General features: G+C 34.9%; 1 protein-coding gene across 1 annotated transcript in view; it reads left to right on the plus strand.

Annotated features, from left to right (window-relative positions):
• Positions 1–21249, plus strand: part of LOC136821507 (DNA (cytosine-5)-methyltransferase PliMCI-like) — a 62443-nt gene that overhangs the window by 8502 nt on the left and 32692 nt on the right. Inside the window, exons 2-28 of the mRNA XM_067077738.1 lie at positions 1819–1843; positions 2142–2182; positions 2476–2524; positions 2946–3085; positions 3688–3730; positions 4002–4082; positions 4882–4991; positions 5292–5410; positions 5697–5789; positions 7079–7164; positions 7353–7418; positions 7529–7606; positions 7753–7862; positions 8116–8173; positions 8639–8841; positions 9341–9416; positions 9605–9670; positions 10187–10270; positions 10883–11113; positions 11658–11761; positions 12762–12870; positions 13727–13791; positions 14175–14249; positions 14866–14911; positions 15893–15983; positions 16456–16537; positions 18268–18341. Coding sequence (XP_066933839.1) covers positions 1819–1843; positions 2142–2182; positions 2476–2524; positions 2946–3085; positions 3688–3730; positions 4002–4082; positions 4882–4991; positions 5292–5410; positions 5697–5789; positions 7079–7164; positions 7353–7418; positions 7529–7606; positions 7753–7862; positions 8116–8173; positions 8639–8841; positions 9341–9416; positions 9605–9670; positions 10187–10270; positions 10883–11113; positions 11658–11761; positions 12762–12870; positions 13727–13791; positions 14175–14249; positions 14866–14911; positions 15893–15983; positions 16456–16537; positions 18268–18341 — 2405 coding nt within the window. The remainder of the gene's footprint in view (positions 1–1818; positions 1844–2141; positions 2183–2475; positions 2525–2945; positions 3086–3687; positions 3731–4001; positions 4083–4881; positions 4992–5291; positions 5411–5696; positions 5790–7078; positions 7165–7352; positions 7419–7528; positions 7607–7752; positions 7863–8115; positions 8174–8638; positions 8842–9340; positions 9417–9604; positions 9671–10186; positions 10271–10882; positions 11114–11657; positions 11762–12761; positions 12871–13726; positions 13792–14174; positions 14250–14865; positions 14912–15892; positions 15984–16455; positions 16538–18267; positions 18342–21249) is intronic.

Genomic DNA, 21249 nt, shown 5'->3' on the forward strand with positions numbered 1-21249 from the left:
ATAAATCTGAATGAAATTAGAATGATTCATTTTATCATATGATGGTGTCAATAAACTATAACCTTTTCCTATTTACAACATAATAAAAATGATGGAAAATAAAGTGTTCTTATATAATAAAGAGTCGGTCCGTCTAAAAAGTGAGTCGGTTGGTCGGTCTAAAAAGTGAGTGGGTCGGTCAGTCTAAAACGTGAGTCGGTCAGTCGGTCTAAAAAAGTGAGTCGGTTGGTCGGTCTAAAAATTGAGTTGGTCGATCGGTCTAAAAAGTGAGTCGGTCGATCAGTCTAAAAAGTGAGTCGGTCTAAAAAGTGAGTCGGTCGATCGGTCTAAAAAGTGAGTCGGTCGATCGGTCTAAAAAGTGAGTCGGTCGGTCTAAAAAGTGAGTCGGTCGGTCGGTCTACAAAGTGAGGCGGTCGGTCGGTCGGTCTACAAAGTGAGTCGGTCGGTCTAAAAATTGAGTTGGTCGATCGGTCTAAAAAGTGAGTCGGTCTAAAAAGTGAGTCGGTCGATCGGTCTAAAAAGTGAGTCGGTCGATCGGTCTAAAAAGTGAGTCGATCGGCCTAAAAAGTGAGTCGGTCGGTTTAAAAAGTGAGTTGGTCGGTCGGTCTACAAAGTGAGTCGGTTGGTCGGTCTACAAAGTGAGGCGGTCGGTCGGTCTACAAAGTGAGGCGGTCGGCCGATCTAAAAAGTGAGTCGGCCGGTTGGTCGGTCAGTCGGTCGTTGAAACGAACATATTTGTGATTGCCGCCTACAAAGACTACCAAATTACTTGGACGTATTACCATGCAGCAAAAATATGCCACTCTCAATTTTCAAGAGGGCTAAAGTAAATGTTTCCATTGGTCGGTCTTTGGTCTTTGTTTATTTTGTTAAGATGGTTGGTTGCGATAAGCCCCATAATAACTTCTGAAGAACAACTGTACAAATCCATAACAAAATGTTCTCTATTTAAGAAACAGGATACCATGACCATTAGACCATTCCCTATCCATGTACAAACGATGGCACCAGTGACCAGAGCAGAGAAACCAGATCAATCAATCAATATTAAGAAACCAAAGAAAGAAAAAGCAAAATAGCTGTTGAGCTTCTTGCTATATTTACTTTTACGAAAATTACCAGTAAAGTAGAATTTCGAAAACGGAGATACGCTTCCGAACCGCGCGACGTTTCCCGATCGGCAAGGAACCGTAGGCTATTTTCCGGTGCCGTGTCTAAAAATAAAACGTACTCCGTCTCAAAAAAAGAACACTGTACTGTTTTCCCGCTCGGAGCTCGATTTAAAAAGAGACTTGGAAAAAAATCCATAATGGCTCCCCCACGGCTCATAGAAAATTAGACTTTTAGTATATAGATTATGAAGTTTCGTTTGAAAAGAGTTATTTTTAAAAAGGATATTCAAATTTCTTTTTTTTTTGCTGTTTTTGAAAACCTCACACAATTTTTGAAAGCCATCAGTTAGTTATTTTTTCAAGGACAATGTGTGTCCCAATAACATTTTTGCAAGTGAAAGAAGACAGAACAAAAGGGGTGCAGATTGGATATTATTGAACTAATAGCTTTTTACTGATATAATCAAACTCTTGCTCCCAAATTTGTGATTGCTCTATAAAAAGGTTAAATTAATTTTTTTACTTGAACTTCAATTTGTGCAATGGAGTTTGATTATATTAGGTCGTTCAATTGATCAGGTCTGGAATAATGAAATTTTTGAAATTAATTAGGGTTGTTGAATCTTCAAGAGGATTTTTAATTTTATTCACAGAAGGTTTTGTTTGGCTAAAATGACAATTGATATTTTCAAATTATTACTTTCAGTGAAAGTACATCAAGGATGAAAACGGTAAGAACCCTTTGTTTTTGACATCTTTTTATCAATAAATCTAACTTAAGCACCTTTAATCATAAATAAAATTCTACAAATTCAAAAGAATTGCTATTTTGCAGATCTTTGACTTGATCTGCCAAGTGCATTTACAAGGTATTTTGTACACCTTTTATTTATGTTTACAAAGTCTATTGGATTTAGGTGTTACTTTTCTCATCAAGTGGACTTTGTTTTTATTGACAAAATTATACCAATGTATCTAAAAATGATAGAAAACAAAGGATTTCTTCGAAGTACAATTTGTCTTTTTTAGAGAAAGAAGCAAGCAACAATTAGCTCCCTGTTTCAAAAAAGGTATAGAAAAATAGACATTCCTTTCCTTTAAAATCCAGTGAAATGAATTTTTAACTTGGTGTACAAATAATGGAATCTTCTGGTGAACTGTAACTACGATACATTTGGTTTCCAATTTTCTCCAACTAAACTCCTGCTTTTTTAATGACTAGGACAATTTTTTATCAATTTCCTCTTTTCAGTTCAAATTTAATTTAATTGGAAATAATTTGCAATTATCAGTTTTTAACTTTTGCAACTGTTCTATTATAGTTCAAAAAAAGTATTTCCTTTATCTCTATGTTCTTTTACAGCTCCAAAAGAAAGAAAGTAAACAAAACAGAAGATGCTGAACAAGAAAAGGTTAGTTAAATACTTTTTGACCTTATTTTCTCGAGCAAGTTATTTGTATAACTTTACATATTGCTTTTCCAGAAATAGTCTGTGCCCCCCCTGTTGAGGATATTGGATATCCAATATCTACAAGGGAGCAGATATCCAGAAGGTAAAGTGTCTTTTCAAGTAAAAATATCCAGGGGTAAGCATCTTTATATAGAGGATATCCAGGGGGTCTTTACTAATAAGGAGGATATCCAGGGGGTTCAATACTTCGAAAAATCAATATCCTTAACAGTGGGGGTAAAATTATTTTCTAGTATCAAATCGACACTTAAGCTTTGTTTTGATTTTAACTCCCTCTAAATCTTAACTCCCTCTGTGGTCACCTTCTTTTATCAAATGAATAGCAACCAGTTATTTAAAAAAAAAATGTTTCATTTTGTAGAAAAAACTAAAACTTGAAGATGATTGTGCTGCAGGAAGTAGCTCTGGGTCTTCGGCTGGCCCAAGCTCTTTAGGAAACTCAAGCAAACAAATTGAAGAAACTTCAACAAAGTCTGCTTCAAATGCTTCTTGTAAAGCAGAGTGAGTCAATATTTCAATTTGCTCTAAATAAGTTCCAGAAGCAGAGTGATGTCTTTTCCTCTTCAAATATCATTTACATCTTCTTTCAATATTGATATAGAATTGTAGGTATAGCAAGCTCTTTGCATCGTACCTTTTGATGAAACCTTTATAAATACCTTCACATTGTTGGGGAAGATTTCAACTCCTTTCATTAATAACAGTCAAAATTCCAAGCACTTTAATCACTGACTGTTTTTTGACTTTGAAGTTGAGTTTTGGCCTTCAGAGTTGGTGTCGCAAATGTCAACATTTTAGAGCCCACATGAAACCCTTTTGAAGTTTTGTTTTCAAGTATCCGAAAAATATATATATAAAATTCAATTCAGTTTCAATCATAGAGGGAAATGTAATTTTCATTTTCTTTCCATCATTTTGACATTTCTTGACACAAAAAGAAAATATTGAGTTTTAAACTCCATTCAAAATTTGATTTTTTTGGATATTAAAGAGCTTGAAATTTTCACTGAATAAACATCCTCAAGTTTAAGTGTCTGAAATTTTAAATTCTTTGTAAAGTTATTATCTTTAAGTAAAAATGCGCTATTTATTTTCTTTTGTAGGGAAAAAGATTCTAATAAGATGGAAACAACAATCAATAAAAAGGTGCAGTCAGAAATTAACTTAAAAGACTTTTCCTCATTCTATAAACCTGGTTTTATCAGTTATGTACATTTTCTGTCTAACCAGCACACAGAAATGAAAATTAATTGTTTTTTCTCTTGTCAGGAAGACTATGGAATGTTTTGGTTCAATGGATTTTATTTGAATTTCCCTTATACATAAAAACTGAGATACAATAAAAATTACTATATAGATTTTATGGCTTTTAAATTGTTTCATTCATAATAATTTACCCAAATCAATATACTTTCAGGGAGTTGAACGATGTAAAGAGTGCAGACAAGTCATTGATAAAGATGAAATCAAGATGTATGAAGGTGATCCAGAAGATGCTGTATGTTAAAGATATTTTTCTAGACGATTTTATTGACATTACCCTTCACACAAATTGCTGGAATAGCGCACCCACTGACCTTTATATACCCTGGACCAAGTTTCTCAATCCCAGCCAAGCTGATCAAAGTTTTTTTAAAGTGGTACCCTAATGGCGGCACTACTCAATAGCAGTGTAAATACATCGAGAGCGCTACTTCCCCTCGAAAACTTTTGATGATATAGCATCGTTAGACCAGGTACCAATTCAAAAAAAACTTCGATCAAAGATGGCGGATACAGCTTGGTCCAGGGATATATAAAGGTCAGTAAGTGCACCGCACTGAATCTAAAGATAGAATTTATTTTTGACATAATCATTACTTTCGATGTGTTTGTATTAGTTCCAATTCCATCAACTTTTGCTTTAGTCTATTTTGCGTCATTTGACAAAAGGTATATAACAACTTACAGGTATATTTAATAGATGATATCGGCTTTCCGAATTCTCCCCGAATGATTACCCATGATGCATTGCGCAAAATAATTCATGGACGATATTGACTTTCAATGCAATGCATCATGGGTAATCATTCGGGGAGAATTCGGAAAGCCGATATCGTCTATTGAGCCGCATTTTATTGCGGGATTGCCACTCTTACCAATTTAAAAAAAAGTGAAAAGTAATAATAATGACGTATGCGTTGCAGAGCGCTATATTGAAATCTCATTTTTAGTTCAAAGAGCTTTTATTATGATGCATTGTTAAAAACTTGGATCTAGATTATGTTACATCTATTATTTTGATTTCAAAATTTAAGGTTGAAGAATTTCTTATGCTTTGTGATCCTCGCCTCTCATTGCTCTCCGGTGATGAACAACAATTTGAAAGTTATGATGAAAGACCTCAACACAAGTTGACTGAATTCAGGTTTGGAAAGATTATCAAATTTGCACTGGACAACAAAATAACATTACAACACTGTATACTCAGCTTTATCCTTTCCAAAATTTTTGAAAATTCCTTTTACTGATGATACACATTGTTACACTATTCTACTAGCAAGAATTCCTCCCCTTGGAGACGCTGAGGAGGAGTTAATTTAGTAGCTTTGGTCCAAAAAGGTTAGGGACTGACTCTAAAATGTCCTTTCGGATAGATATTTAAATAATATAGATCTAGATCAATTCTAATTAATTTTAAAAAGAAGATTGTTGTTTGTATTTTTAGTGTTTATGATAAATGCGGTCATTTGGCAGCTTTTGATACTGGTTTGATTGAGAAAAATGTTGAGTTGTTCTTCAGCGGTTACGTCAAACCAATTTATGATGAAACTGTTGATAAAGAAGGTAAAAGATTCCTATTTTTTTATATGTAAATAACCTTGTTTTGAGAATAGGTAAATCATTTTGCCTATCCATTATATATTCATAGAGGTAATAATTACAGAGAAAATAATTTTGAAAAAAGACGTTGAAATTAGAATTTTACCAGACGGATAGATTATTAAAAGTTGAAAAACCATTGTGCATTGAGGGTTTTAAAAAGCTTTTTTAAACTAACATAAAGTATAGGTAATTCGTATCTTATTCTGTTATATAATTGTCTTAAAATGACATTACATTCTTTTCACAGGGGGAGTTTGCACAAAGAAGATGGGTCCAATTAACGAATGGTGGATTGCTGGATTTGATGGTGGTGAAAATGCTTTGATTGGTTTTGGAACTGGTAACTCTGTTTTATTAGGATAATTTAGTTTTATCATTGGTTTCCAGTGTGTTTATCTTTGAATTCAGTATAATATTTCAGCTCAGCACCAGTCTTGTATAAAATTACTGCTCCTGATTTTTTCCCCAACTATGGGTCGCTCAACTGAATTTATTATTGGACCTACCCCTCTGGAGGTCGTATAAATTAACCTCTGTCCGTTCGTCCGTTCGTTACCAACTTTTCTCAAGATTGGCTCATTATCTTTTTCTGATTTTTTGCACGAAGATGTGTAACTATAAACCCTCGAATGTGACGGAGCCCAATTTTTGAAGAAAAATGTTTTTGGGCAAATTTGGGCCAAAAAACGGCTAAAAAACGGGTTTTTTGGATCATTAATTTTTTCTTATTTTTTGCATGAAAGTAGGGTACCATAATAGGTAAAAGATGGATCAAGCAGATTTTTTTTTCAAAAAAATTTTGTTGCCTCAAAAAACGCATGTTTATCTATAAGAATCACTATTAATAAGCATACATCAATGTTCTTAGTCAAATTACCCAATTTTTTTTTCTGAGATATAGATGTTTTTTTTTTGCTTGATGAGGGCTTACTTTTGAAGAATATGTGTGTTTAGACATGAAATATTGGTTGCTTGGCGTGTTTTTATAGAAAAACTGGCCAAATTCGATATTTTTTTATAAGCACATTATCAATTACTTAGGTATTAGCTTTTCTCGAGATTGCCTCTTTCATTCTTTATGATTTTTTGCACAAAGATGCATAACTATAAACCCTCGAATGTGACGGAGCTCGATTTTTGGAAAAAAAACTTTTTGGGTAAATTTCAGCTTAAAAACGGCTGAAAAAAGGGTTTTTTGGACTTTGATTTTTTGCATGAAAGTAGGTAAAAGATGGCTCAAGCAGATTTTTGTAAAAAAAGAGTTTTCAGCTCAAAAAACGCATCTTTATCTATAATAATCACTATTAATAATGTTCTTAGCCAAATTACTCAATTTTTTGATGAGATAGATGTTTTTTTGCTCACGAAGTCTTGAATATGAAAGAATATTTCAAGAGCATGAAATTTTGGTTTCTAAACGTTTTTTTTATAAGAAACAAACGTCTAAATTTAATAGATCGTCACTATTTGTGTTCTGAATGATTGTTTAACGGTCATGCTCACGTAGATATCAATTATATATGTGTTAAATGCATAACCAGGTAGGTCCATAAAAGTATCACTTGTTGACCTCAAATTGCAACACATTTCAGATTAAGAAATTGAATATGAGACTTGTTTGTTTTTTAGCATTTGCTGAGTATGTGCTTGTTCGTCCTTCTGAAGACTATGCTCCTTTCATGAACGCTGTCTCTGAAAAAATCTGTATGAGCAAGGTAATCTTTTTCAAAATTAACTTAATTCTTTGCTAACAAACATTACACTTTGCTAATTAAAGCACGCATTTAAAGGAACCTTTTTAATTAAAAAGCTTTTTATGAATTTTAGAAAGTCGATTTAAAAGTACAGGTATGATAGTTCAAATTTTGAAATCATCAATATTACTGCCATGTTTCGTTTCTAGATTTTGATTGAGCTGATCTTAAGTGACCCAGATGCAACTTATGAAGAGTTGCTCAATAAATTAGAGGTATAATTTAAAATTATTTTTAACCTTCGATTTTTATGCTACTTAATGAATTTTATCTGTCCTCAAAATGTGTTTTAACAACTCCTACATTTTAACTTTTTGCTTTTTAGACAACTGTCCCACCAGAAAATTGTTCCAAATTAACAGAAGATTCACTTCTCAGACATGCACAATTTCTTGTTGAACAAGTAAGTAAAAAATTATTTTGATGAAAATGTGCTAGCTGTTTTAATTCATGAGTTATTATCTAAGACATGAATCATGAGAATACCTAGAACTTGACATTAATGCTTAGGCTGAAATTGAATTTTTTTTGGTAATTTTTTTTATATAGGTTGAAAGTTATGATTCTGCTGCTCCTGAAGGGGATGACGAGCCACCTTTGATTGCATCAATGTGTGTTCGAGATTTGATCAAGTTGGCTGGTGTTACTCTTGGAAAAAGGTAACTTTATTCTTTACAAAATGAATAGTGTCTAAATCTTTTGAAAGAACTTAATGAAAAAAATTAACTTTATGTCGAAGCTGATAATCTTCTATGTCACGTTTGTTTCCAAAGGCTTCTCGAAAGTCATAATTTTCTTGACTCTCCAAATAATACGTAGCAACTCTTTCTAATTTCAGAAACACTCGAGTCAAAATCCTGGTACTTTTCACATTAAATATAAAATTGTATAAAATCGTGATTTTCCTTATAGACGAGCTTTGAGGGGTATCAAAGTCAAGGAAAAGAAGAAAGCTCTTGGACCAACTTTCGTAAGTTAACTATTTTTTATAGTTACTCAAGTGATCCAAATTTGTAAATTTGATTTCAGAATAGGTCTTCTCCTATTTTCGAAATAAGAAATTCTGATGCGCATGGAATTATTCCTTAATAAAAAGTTATAGATTTACAAAACTTTGAATTCTTAATAATAATTTAATTTTAAGCCTTTAGGATCTTCTTTTAAAGTCAAAAAAACAACCGTTTTTATCGGATTTAAAAAATATTTGCCACTGCTAAACCAGTTTTCACTTGAAATTCATCATTTTTATCCAAAAATTCACACAAGTTTTTGCTCACAAAAATGTTTTTTCTTAAAATTCCTGAAAGTATTTGTAAAATAATGCACCTTTGACTTCAAAAAGTGTTGTACAACTAAAGTAATAGCCAGTTAGAAGGTTTTAATTATAAAACCTATTCATATTTTATCTAATTATTATTATCTTTTCTTCATTTAGGCAACCACTACACCTTTGGTGAGATATGTGTTTGACACTTTCTTCCAAGACCAATTGGACGTCAAAGGGTCAGCACAAAGGAAACGTCGATGTGGTGTTTGTGATGTTTGCCAGCAACCTGACTGTGGGAATTGTAGAGCTTGTAAAGATATGGTGAAATTTGGAGGAACTGGAAGAGCAAAGCAGTGCTGTATCAATAGAAGGTATTAAAATTACTTTAATTAGAATTTGACTATGGTTTTTCAACTGTACACACATCAATTCAAGTCTTGAAAAGTGAACTCTTCCCTCCAAATTTTCTTTTTCCAACATCCCAAAGCGGGGTGAGTCGTTCCCCCCCCCCTTTCTTGACAAACCTATTAAGAGATGACATCCCCAGATGGCATAATTCTTGATATGCGTAAGTCAACATGACGTCATATTTTCTTACGGAAGCACCCAAAAAAGCCGGATTTTGACCACCGTGTTTCTTTTTCTTAGTATAACAGAGGGGGAATCAAATCCCGGCTTTTTTCGGGTGATTCCGTTAAAAAAATGACTTACGCATATCAAAAATACAACCAGCTCTTTCAATGCAGCGTTATCTTGAAGATATCGATTTGGCTCTTTTTTGTTGGCTAATTTTTTTAAATTTTAACCTCTGTAATGCACTCCACACCAGAATACACCACTAATTGCACTGATTTATTTTCAATCATTCAGATGTCCAAACATGGCTGTGCAAGAGGCAGAAGAAAGTTGTGCTGACAGCCAAGATGAAGATGCTCAACCAGATTTGGTATGCCTAAATTTTTAATTTTTTAGACAGTTTACTGCATTAAACACATTCTGTAGAGATGCTCCGAGATGTTTAAGAACTTTTAGTTGTTCAAAACCCAAAGTGGTCATTAAGTTCTTAGTAAATTTATGATCTTTTCTTTGTAGAAAGTCTTTTATATCCCATCATATTTGATGTTATGTTTTCAGAAATCGCCACTAAAGGATCAACAATCACCAAAACCTGCAAGGAAAGGCAAAAGCAATAGTTCTAAGGTTAGTTTTAAGAATTTTGGAACAAATAATTTTTTTGAGAGAGCTTATAAAACGGCAAGGGCAAAACAAAAGGATTAAATCGCGTAAAATATTTCTAAACAAGCTGAGACAAGATGCTTTTTAATACAAGGTCTATTCCAATAAATTACTGTACAGTATTACATAAACGTTTATAAGCGTCAAACAGATGCATAGTTATATATTTTCCTGGGTTTCCTAGATTCTGACCGTAGTGCAGTGGTAGAGCATCCGGCTAAGGTTCGCAAGGTTGTGGGTTCAACCCCCAGCCGGGGGTACCAAAGATTTCCAAAATGGTACTTGATGCCTCTCTGCTTGAAGCTCAGCAATTAGGAGAAGGATCAAGGATAAGTGGAGCAATTCAGCGAGAAAGAGTGGCGCCCTCCCTACCTTCGGTTAGATAGCTATCGAAAGAGGAGCTTTCGGGTTGCATCCGACTGCAGTCGCAGACTTATGTACTTACCAGATTCTTAATGCTGTACGCAACATTTATTTTAGATTTCCATCAAGTGGGCATGTGAACCTCACCTTGAAAAGAAAAACCGAAAACTCTACAAAAGTGTTATCATCAATGGAAACGAGGTATAAACATGATGAGAAAATGAAAAGCTAAGCTATCTGTAGCTTTTTTGCAAATATTTCCCCGTGATCCGGGGGGGGGGCAAGGACATCACTATTTGAGTCACTGGAGTACCAATTCAAAGAACTGGCGTCACTTCAGGGATTTTTCTAAGCACTTTTATCTGGGGCCGTTTTTTGTAAATTTTGATCGAGTTACTAATATACCTGAAAAGGGATTCAGCTCAGCGAAGCTTTACATTGATGAAGTCGGGGGTCTAGGGGCCCTCAAGTACGTCCGGGGCAAAGCACTGGTGGGGTTTCATAGGGAAAAATGTTTTGAATAGTTGGATAATGTTAGTTATCTTTGCTAAGTAAAGCGAAACATGAAAAATCTCTATCGACCAAAAAAGTGATCAAAAATCATGTTGTGGATTAGGGATAGGAATAGCTTGTGTTGAATCGGCCCTAATCTTCTCTTTAAAACGCCCCCCCCCTCCGTTGGTACCCCCAAACCTTGAGAAATTACAGATCCCCCAGGGAGGAGGCTGGGAAAGCGATTTAGGATTATTGCATCTTTGGGACAGTTCTACTGACGGTGAAAAAACGATTGATGTTTATTTTACTTTCTCATAGATTTCGGTTGGTGACTATGTTAAAGTGTGCCCTCAAAACCCATCCGATCCTTTGTATGTTTGCAGAGTGCGTTACATGTGGGAAGACTTTAATGGAAAGAAAACTTTTCATGCACAATGGCTGTATAGGTCATCCGAAACCATCCTTGGTGAATCTGGTGATCCTAATGAATTCTTCCTCTCTGATGATTGCGATAATAATCCGCTCGCTTCTATCATGGAAAAATGCAATGTAAGTGAATAGAGTACCGCGGTGAATTTAAAAACAACAACAACAATTCGTTTGAACGACTTGCAATCCCATACTCCTTTGCGGTAATTGCTCGTGCACAACATAAAAGAAAGGTAACAACTTCACGGATTTCCGATCATTTCGAAATGAACTATGGGATTGAATTTCGTACAAATTTGAGTTGAAATAATTGTGACGTATGCGACGCGGAGCGCTATTACGAAATGCTTGATGAGTTTAAACAACTAGGTTTATTTGAATAAGAAGAAGCTTTTTGGTATAAAAATGTGACCGTCAGTGCTATACTAAAAAATGTTGAAAATATTTCTTCAAATTAATGGCAACTGGGCTCAATAATTTTTATAATTTCAGAATTAGAAAATTATATTAGAAAGTTCAATGTGTCTCATACCCAGAAAACGATTTCGTTTGAGCTAGAAAAAGTCTTGTAGTACAATGCCGAATTTTAAAAAGACCGACCGTCCTAAACAATTTAAAAAAATTTCTCTTTTAGACGGATTTTTCTTTTTTTTTACTATTGCAGATTCGTTGTCACAAGACAGAAGACAATTGGAAAGACATTGGAGGTTCTGATCTTCCTGACCAAGACACCGAAGAGCATCTCTACGATCTGTTCGTACAAAAATGGTAAATTCCTTCATTATGCATTTCTCCCGAAGTTTCCATAGTTTCCTGGGTGATTCAAACCCCTATATAATCAAACCCTCCCTAAAGGCCAAACCTCGCTATATATGAATTTCTTAGACCCCCCCCCCCCTTAGTAACCGAGGTCGTGAACCCTGGGATAAAATTTTAAATAATAAATTTATTTGGTTAAAAAGTTTGAACCTCCCCCTATAACCAAACCCCCCACTAAAGGCCAAATCTCCAATTAATTGAGGCTTTTTTGAACACCCCTTAAAGGGTTGTCTGAGAATATGACCATGGCTCCTTTAAAAGGATCTGATGTATTTTTGTTGGTTTGTGTGTGGATGTTAAGTAGTCTGTCTAAGTTATGTGCCTGTGTTGAATCAAACGTTTGATTTTCGTAAGGAATCGTCTTTAGACCATGTTTAGACGTTACGGTTCTGTTCCCTTCCGAAACGAAACGGTTCCGAAACAAGTGTGAACGTCAAAAAAGAAGACGTTACAAAGTAAAACAGATCACAACGGTTTTGCTCCACTTTTTTCATCGGAACTGCTCCGCTTTCTTGCTCCGAAACGTTCTGAAACCAATATGAAAATATGATCACACTCGATCGGTCCGTGTTTGTAACGAAAATTATACCGGTGCGAAACGGAACAGTGACGTGTGAACATGATCTTATAATTTTCAACTTTGGCACAAAGGTTGATTTCCCTTCTTAACTTACGTGTAACTTTGGCAAAACCTGATAATTCTCTACTGATGGACTTTTTCAAGGGATACAAATTTCAAACTTCACCTATCACGCCTTGTCAGCGTTGACAAAAAAAATATGTCATGCCATATATTTACTCAACAAGAGTAGAGATTTTGAGTCATTGTGACGCATAGAGAGGCATAGAGGCATAGTCAACGTCAAAACTTGACACACTTCCATGGGAAATCTGTGAACAGTTAACTTATTTTAGTGTGCAAAAGAATATGATATTTGTGCCTCTATAGGTACGACGTTGAAGATGGATGCTTCATAGATTTCCCTGAAGAATTTTTGAAAGAAGATTTCGAGGAACGATACTGTCCATGCTGTGAACGAGATAACAAAAGGAAAAAGGTATTTTTATCATTTCTTTAAACATTTTTTTTTAAGTACAAATCACCTCACTCTTTCGGCTACGATGTCCAAGGTCGTTAGTCCAATCTTTGAACGGGTCATACAAAAGACTCCATAATAAATTATACATGATACCTCTCTACTTTATACTGGGCGGTAAAAGACAATGTTCAAGAGGAAGAGAAGCAATCTAGGGAGAAAGAGTTGCACTCTCCCCTTCCTTTTTTAAAAAAGTAAAGTAAGTAAGTCTGCGACCGCAGTCGGAGGTAACCCGAAGGCTCCTCTTTCGATAGCTATCTACTCGAAGGTAGGGGAGGGCGCCACTCTTTCTCCCTGGATTTCTCCACTTACCCTTGATCCTTCTCTTAATTGCTGAGCATAAAGCAGAGAGGCATCAAGTACCATTTTGGGAATCTTTGGTATGACCCGGCTGGGGCTGAACCCAAGACCTTGCGAACCGTAGACGGATACTCTACCACTGCACCACGGTTCGCACGCTTCCTTTTTTAGATAGGGTAACTATCGGTGGAGGAATCTTTGAGGGCACCTTCGACAGCGATGTCGAGATTTAATACAAAAAGACCTTATCGGAGTTTTAGATTTTTCTAAAAAAGCGATGTATTGTGGGATTGTTTCGAGTGTATTACAATAGAATTCCCTCGAGGAATTCCTAAGAGATTTTTATTATAATACACTCAAAACAATCACACAATGCATCGCTTTTTTAGAAAAATCCAAAACTCCGATAAGGTCTATAACACGCCCTGTAGGGGTTGTGGGAGCCTTCATACTCTTCGTCCGCTATTATAATTATTAATTAACATATAAATATATCATTATATCATTTTCCCTCCAGTTCAACACACCCGCATTATTTGAAAAACTTGAAGATTGTCTCGATTCTGACGAGACGCTGTACAAGTAAGATGATTGAAATTAAAGATACTCGTATTGGGGTTAAATACTTTACAATTCAAGAAATCCTTTTCTAATTGTCAGTCTTTTATTTTGAAGTGATTTACACTTTGTGGTCCCCTTTAAAAAGAAGCTCAACTTCTTCTGTTAAAGATTCTTATGATTCATCACCGCCCTCAAAAGTGTTTATTCATATCTTCTGTATCTACTACTTTAATCCGCCGTAAAAAAAATCCGTCTGCAAAAGATTCGTCGGTTAGAAATTCGTCGGTAAGAAATTCGTCACTTTTTTGCCGACAAACTTTTTACCGAAAATTTATTTGGTATTTTTATCAGTAACTTTTTTTTATAAGTAAATTTTGAATCAATCTCGATTCATTCTTTTATAGAAATTTGACTTGGAGAAATGAAGTTTACTCTGTTGGAGATTGCGTTTACATACACCCGGATACTTTTAAATTCAAGTAAGCTCTTTTTTTTTTTTGAAAAATCCTTAAGAAAATGATGTTATAAAGATTAAACTAAAGCCTGGACCCGGCCTGGACCCGGCCTGGAGAATAAAAAAGGAGCTTTATTTCAATGAAACCAGCAGACACGAAACATATCTAATTACATGAATCTAAAGTAGGCAAGTAAACAACTTTGAATTAAACTGGCAAGAAACTATCATGGATTTTTTATATTTTGTTTCATTTTTATTCAGTCTAATTATATTCGTATATGAAGGTATTTATTTAAAACGATGCTTCTAAGGTGAAAATAAAAATTGTAGTGTTTCCGGAATGCGGGTGAAGGAAAAAAGCTATCATGTGGCCGGCTATTTTTGATAACTTAAGATCATTGCAATAGAATTTAAAGATAACTTTTATGTACAAGCAAGTAAGCCCTGAATACTAATGTATCGACTACTAACGAACACAACTTGATTTACAAGCGGGAATATCTAACCAAACGACGTTTGATAGCTTGAACGGTCAACTATTATTTCACCCCGCCGGTTTCCGGAAACACTACATTTTTTTTATTTTTGCCTAATCTGGATCATTTTTAATGTGTATGTTTTGTTTTGTTTTTACATAGAAAGAAGGTCAAAAATGATGTTTCAAAATATAAACGAGATCTTGATGTAAGTTTACTAACCCAATTCAAACACAAGTTTTCCATTCGAAATAAAAAGCAGTAATAGGCCAAAGGTCACGGTCGAAATGGGTGATCAGGACTGATTGATTGCACACCCATAACGGCTTCTCGTTGATTGGACACGAAAGTTTTCAGGCCAACAGAAAGTCGTTATAAGAGTGTGTTGGTCCCAATGAAGTATAAACCCGAAAGCGCTAGAATCGAATCTCCTTGAAAGCGCGGTCCGCCTGGTTTTACACAAATGACAGATTGAAACTAAAATTTACACCTAACATTTCGAGAAAAGATATCACTCGAAAACAAAGGAATCGCTAGATTCAATCCGTGGTCAAAAATACGGCGCATATTTTAAGGCTTCACTTTTTCTTGCCTGAGAAAGGTTAAAGATTCGATTTTAGCCCTTCGGGCTTATACTTCATCGGTTGGTCCTGATTACCCATGATTGCTTTCGACTGTGGAATGGCTTATTAACTTCAAATCCTATCTTCTATCATCTTTAAGAGATTTATTTTCTGAACTCGATCTGACTAGGACTATTATACAGCTTCTATTTTGAGCCCATCCTTGAAATGTTGTAGTTAAATCACTGACCTTCAAAACGCCCTGAACCAAGCTATGTTCCCCATCTTTAATCGGAGTTTTTTTAAAAGTGGTACCTGTATGTCACTAGTATGCTACCTGTTAAAAACTAACGTCTATAACGGCGCTACAGTACATCATCAAAAGTATTTGAGGAAAGAAGATCTATTGCTCTCGATGCCGTAAGGGCACCACTTTCAAAAAACTTCGATCAAATATTTTACTTGGCCAGGATGAAGAAACTTTGTCCAGGGTATATGAAGATCAGTGAGTTTAATACTCTTCTAATTAGAATTATTTTCAACTTGATTGAATTTCAGAACTCTTAAATAGATCCAACAACCAACCTACTGTAAGAAAATCGTCCCTTCTATTTTTCGTTTTATAGTACGACGAAGAAAAATATCCAGAGCTGTATCGAAAATCAAACGATTACATCAAAGGAAATAACGCCAATATAGCATCACCATACAGGATAGGTAAAAGGAAATTATCCAGACTGTCTGAAAAAAACAACAAGTTCGGTATAAAGACCGAAGGGCTAAATGGCCTGCTTTTAAAGCTCTTCCAAAAAATCGCAAAAAATATTGTTGCTATTGTTTTCGAAAACCCGGGAAGCTTCTGATTGGTCAAGCTCTGAAATCCTATTGTAATGTCAAGTGACCTCGGTAGGATTTCCTACCGAAATCTAGCCCTTCGGGCTTTACAAATCTGTGGAAAAAACTCGATGTAATAATTCTTGAAACTTACCCATCGGATTCGTTTAGACAATATTATGGGTATATCGGGCTAAAAAAGTTAGGCATAGATTCAACGCACGGTAATCTAATTTTATGTAATGTTTGCTTTTTACCATAATTTATTTTTTACCTGATTTTTCCATGTGCCAAAAATAAATAAAAAAATTGGACAATTAATGAAAAAAAATCAACTAATATTTTTTCCTTGCAGGTTGTATCATGGAGATTAAACAATCCAAAGGGAGCTATGGAGAAGATAAGAACATCTTGATCAAAGTCCGAAAATATTACAGGTATTAATGTGAAACTATTGCATCGGGTCTGATCGGGTGTCTATCTGTTTGAAAGTGTACTGCAAAAATTAACCCCAAGAACCTTTGGGCAGAACGTTACAAGAAATGTCTATACAGAATAGAAGTTACCACGTAAGAAAAACGTTAACGTCTTGTATATTGGTTAATTTATCAGCCGTGGTGTTTCCAAAGTATAAACCGTTACTGAACTGACTAACATTTCGAATTCGGCCTTCATCCTTCGCTAAAACCATTGTAATAGTACGCTTGTATTTACCCCGACCCCAAAAAGAAATGAGTTTTCAATTTTCCACACTGAAACCGAGTCTGCTAAATTGCATGGGTTGCGTGGGTGCGTGGGTCAATATTTTTGCGTGGGTTAATATTTTTGCGTGGGTCATTTTTTTGCGTGGGTGCGTGGGTCAAAATATTTTTTGCGTGGGTCAAATTTTTTGCGTGGGTCATTTTTTTTGCGTGGGTCATTATTTTTTTGCGTGGGTCAATTTTTTTTGCGTGGGTAAAAAATTTTACGTGGGTCATATTTTTTGCGTGGGTCATATTTTTTTGCGTGGGTCATTATTTTTCGCGTGGGTCACATTTTTTGCGTGGGTCATTATTTTTTGCGTGGGTCAAAGTTTTTTGAGTGGGTCACTATTTTTTTTGGTGATTTTTTTAGCTAACTCGATTTTTTTTACCAAATAAAAACTTTCGAGTTAGCTAAGACGTTTTTTTTTTTTGTCAAATTAAATTTTTCAAGTTATCTTATACAAAAATGTGTTGTGTACATATCTACGAAAACTAAACAAAAGCACACAGTTTTTATGTAGTAACACCTTGTGGTTTATTTTACATAGCTGCACTTATTTACTATAACATTATACAGAATCAACACACACCCGTCTAATTTTTGTAGACACCACTTCAGGATCACACTTTTGAATTTTAGCGTGCTATATTTCAGGATTCCAGTGTTCTTCTATTGCTTTGAAAAAAAGTACATCGTCTTTATTTCGTCCAATTTTTAATGTACTTAAATCAAAGAAATTACAAGTGGGGTGGACAAAATAATTGACAACGATTAAATTGTTTAGTAATCCGTCGCCTAAAGAATAAAACTTCTGTAGAAAAATTTTCAGATTTTGTCGCCATTTGCTTTGTTCTTTAACACTCAAAGCAAACCCAAAAGATTTAAGCGTGCTATAAGAAGCTTTAAAGCTTCTAAAACGATTCTATAAAGCTTCCTCTTATAAAAAGACAGCTACAGCTATGCAAAATAAACAAAATAAACCAAAACGTGTTATGTAAAACACATCCAACATTTTGGATGTGACCAGTTCGAATTTCAAGGGAAGGCATTTTTTCGAATTACAGAGAGAATTTTGACCCACGCAAAAAAAAATTTGACCCACGCAAAAAATAATGACCCCACGCAAAAATATGACCCCACGCAAAAATGACCCACGCAAAAATTTGACCCACCAAAATTTTGACCCACGCAAAATTTTTGACCCACGCAAAATTTTTGACCCACGCAAAAAATATTTTGACCCACGCACCCACGCAAAAAAATGACCCACGCAAAAATATCGACCCACGCACCCACGCACCCACGCAACCCACGCAATTTAGCAGACTCACTGAAACCAATATATATGGCCTTTAGCTTTACGATTTACGCGTTACGAAGTATTTCTAAGGTTTTATTTCTTTCAACAATTTTCTTTTTTTAGACCTGAGAACACACACCTTGGAATGAAAGGCACCCACAATACAGATTTGAATTTATTGTACTGGTCCAATGAAGGTACACCATAGCATATTTATATACCCTGAAACAGTGTCACTAGCATGTTACGCAGGGGACTACCCCATTACTCCTTTTAAACGCCCCCTACTTTTAAATGTCCCTCCCTTAAGGAAAAACTTTAAATAAACGCCCCCTCAAATAAACGCCCTTTTGAATAAACACCTCTCCTCTAGGTTAATGCCAATAAAATGATCATCAAGTTAGAAAAAGTTAGTCACATGGTTTCTCCAAAATGCAAAAAAACAAACTGAAAATCAAAAAAAAACATTTTGGAGAAACATCTTCTATTCGTTAAAATTTAGAATTGAACAACAGATACTTGAAAAAAAGCAAGCAGAAGGGTGATTCAAAGATTCACACCTTGTAAAATACAAATGCCTGATATTTATTTGGATATAAAGATTAAAATTCACCATGAAAATTTATAAAAGAAACCTTATGAGTTTCCAAGAAGTTCGTGATAACAGCATAAAAAGTGATTCCAAACTTGTTAATTGCAAATGCGTTTTATAGTATACCATAATATTATCAGTGATACTGTCCAAGTGTGTGGATAAAAAGATTACTCATCACCACATGAAATTTTCAAAAAAAGTTAAAAGAGAGTTTCTAAGAAGTTCATGATTATCCATTTCGTTTTGAATGTCACATAATAGAACAACTTTTGTCATCACTGCGGTTAGTTTTCGGATCAGAATGTAAGTTCGATATTGCTTCAGCTGATTTTCTATACTTGGTTAACTCTCTTGGGGTAAGAACCTTAACACAAATACCGTAAGGTCGTACATTTTTCGAATCGTTAACAACCCATTCTAAAGCAGAGCCCTTGAAAAACGGAAATTGGTCTTTACATGGTGGGCTGCAAAGACTCTTTGGACATTGTTTGCTAGCAAGGTGGTGTGAAGTTTAAGACCCTGGTTTCACATGAACCTGCAAAACCACTGCGATTGTCAAGCCATTTGTTAACACAACAGGTTTTGCATAAGCTGAAGCGAATTCTATTGAGGGCGAGACGTAAATGCCAGATCCATAGTAGCCATTTCTTGATTTAGCAAAGCCGTTGGAACATATCGGGTTTAGCATTAATTAGCGACGGGCCACGATGTCGAATCTTTTTCCAACCATTTTTCATTCTCATATTTTCTAATAACTTTCAATGGAAATCTTTTCCAACCAATCGGTCGATAATACCTTTGTCCTTCCCGGTGAAATGCTTCTTTTTCATCATTAACTCCACAAAAATCAAAATCGTAACATGGTTCAACAAGATCCACCCAGTTGGGCAAAAAATTGAAATCATCTTTGAGAATTTCTCGTAACTTTTCAATACTGATGTCATTGGTATATATTCCGGGTGGTGTTTTTCTTGACATATTAATTTCTCCTTTTTTACTTTCACTTTTGATACGACACTGTAATGTAATAAATAAATAGACAGTTCAAATCACTCACCTCAATTATAGATTCACATACAAAGGTATACAAAGGAAAAAATGTACAGAATTACTTCGAATGTAAACGCCTGTGCGTTAATTTTAATTTTTATTCAGGAGGCCTTTTTATTGTTGGCGGCATTTTAATTGATTTTACCAAATGTTACTTAAATAATGTAAATAAACACCTTGTTTTGTCTGTTTCTTTTATCCTGAGAACAATTCATTTACGAGATGGGTCAAATTTAGGGGAGTTTCTAAACGTCGACCAGAAATGACGACCACGACCGGCGACCACGACCAGCGACCACGACCAGCGACCAGATAAATCTGGGTTATCGAGTTTTTTTCCTTTCTCCAACGTAGAGTGTCTCTCCTAATCATTTGAATATTATATCATATTGAAGAGTAAGCTCACCCCATGTCTCATCTATTTAAAGCCGCGTGTCAAATATGTAAAACAACCATTTCGACGCTCTTGGAGCTTGGTTGTGGTGGCAATTTCTATCCTTTTGTGTTATCGGCATCAGAATAATTAGTGGCACAAAAATTTTTGAAAATGGTTTGAGAAGCTTTCTATTTCATCATCAGATTGTTATTTCTGTCGAAATTAGTCATTTTGTCAGCATAAGGACAATAGAATAATTGATTAGATTCATATCTCTAAAACTGGCCTTCCCAATTTTTTCCTACTGACAAGTTCTATCTACTCATACTAAATGCATCTCATTCAGCATAATTAAAATATTTGGTGTAACAAGGCTTACAAACATCATACTTAATGACCCTGTCATACTTAATGACCCTGTCATACTTAATGACCCTTAATTTATCTGGTCGTCGGTCGTGGTCGCTGGTCGTGGTCGCCATTTCTGGTCGATGTTTAGAAACTCCCCAAATTTATTATGAAATAAAAAAATAATGCGATCAAGATAAATCTAAGTTACAAATTTGAATTGATCTCATCTGGACAATTAAAGAATTTAATTTGAATTATGTAGTATACATATTAAAGGTTTTGTTTTTGAATATCGTTTGCATACTCATCAATTTTAATTTACAAGCTTTTTCACACTGGATTGACACAGATGTGGAGCAAGATTGGTCAGACAGGGAAAAAAACATTTTTTTGCTTATATAAGCATAATATAACAATAGGAAGACACTGGCCTGATATGAAATATGTGTCTGATATGAAACGGGAACACTGTAAAAGTAAAACCTTTAAGAAGCGAATTTGCGGGGAAAAAATACAAATGAAAACAAACTTTACAAAAAAATTATGATAAAGTTCATGGATCCTCAATAATTACCCAATCCTTTCCTATAAATAATTTAGGAGACGCATGCAGGCTTGATATATCATCTGCAAACTTCGAATATCGTGTTAACTCCCCAGGTTTGAGAACTTTAACACAGATAGAGTATGGTCTCACATTCTTTGGATCACTTACAATCCATTCAAGAGCAGA

The sequence above is a fragment of the Clytia hemisphaerica genome, unplaced genomic scaffold (genome assembly GCF_902728285.1).
Source record: "Clytia hemisphaerica strain Z4C2 unplaced genomic scaffold, Clytia hemisphaerica genome assembly, whole genome shotgun sequence".
In the NCBI taxonomy this organism is placed as follows: Eukaryota; Metazoa; Cnidaria; class Hydrozoa; order Leptothecata; family Clytiidae; genus Clytia; species Clytia hemisphaerica.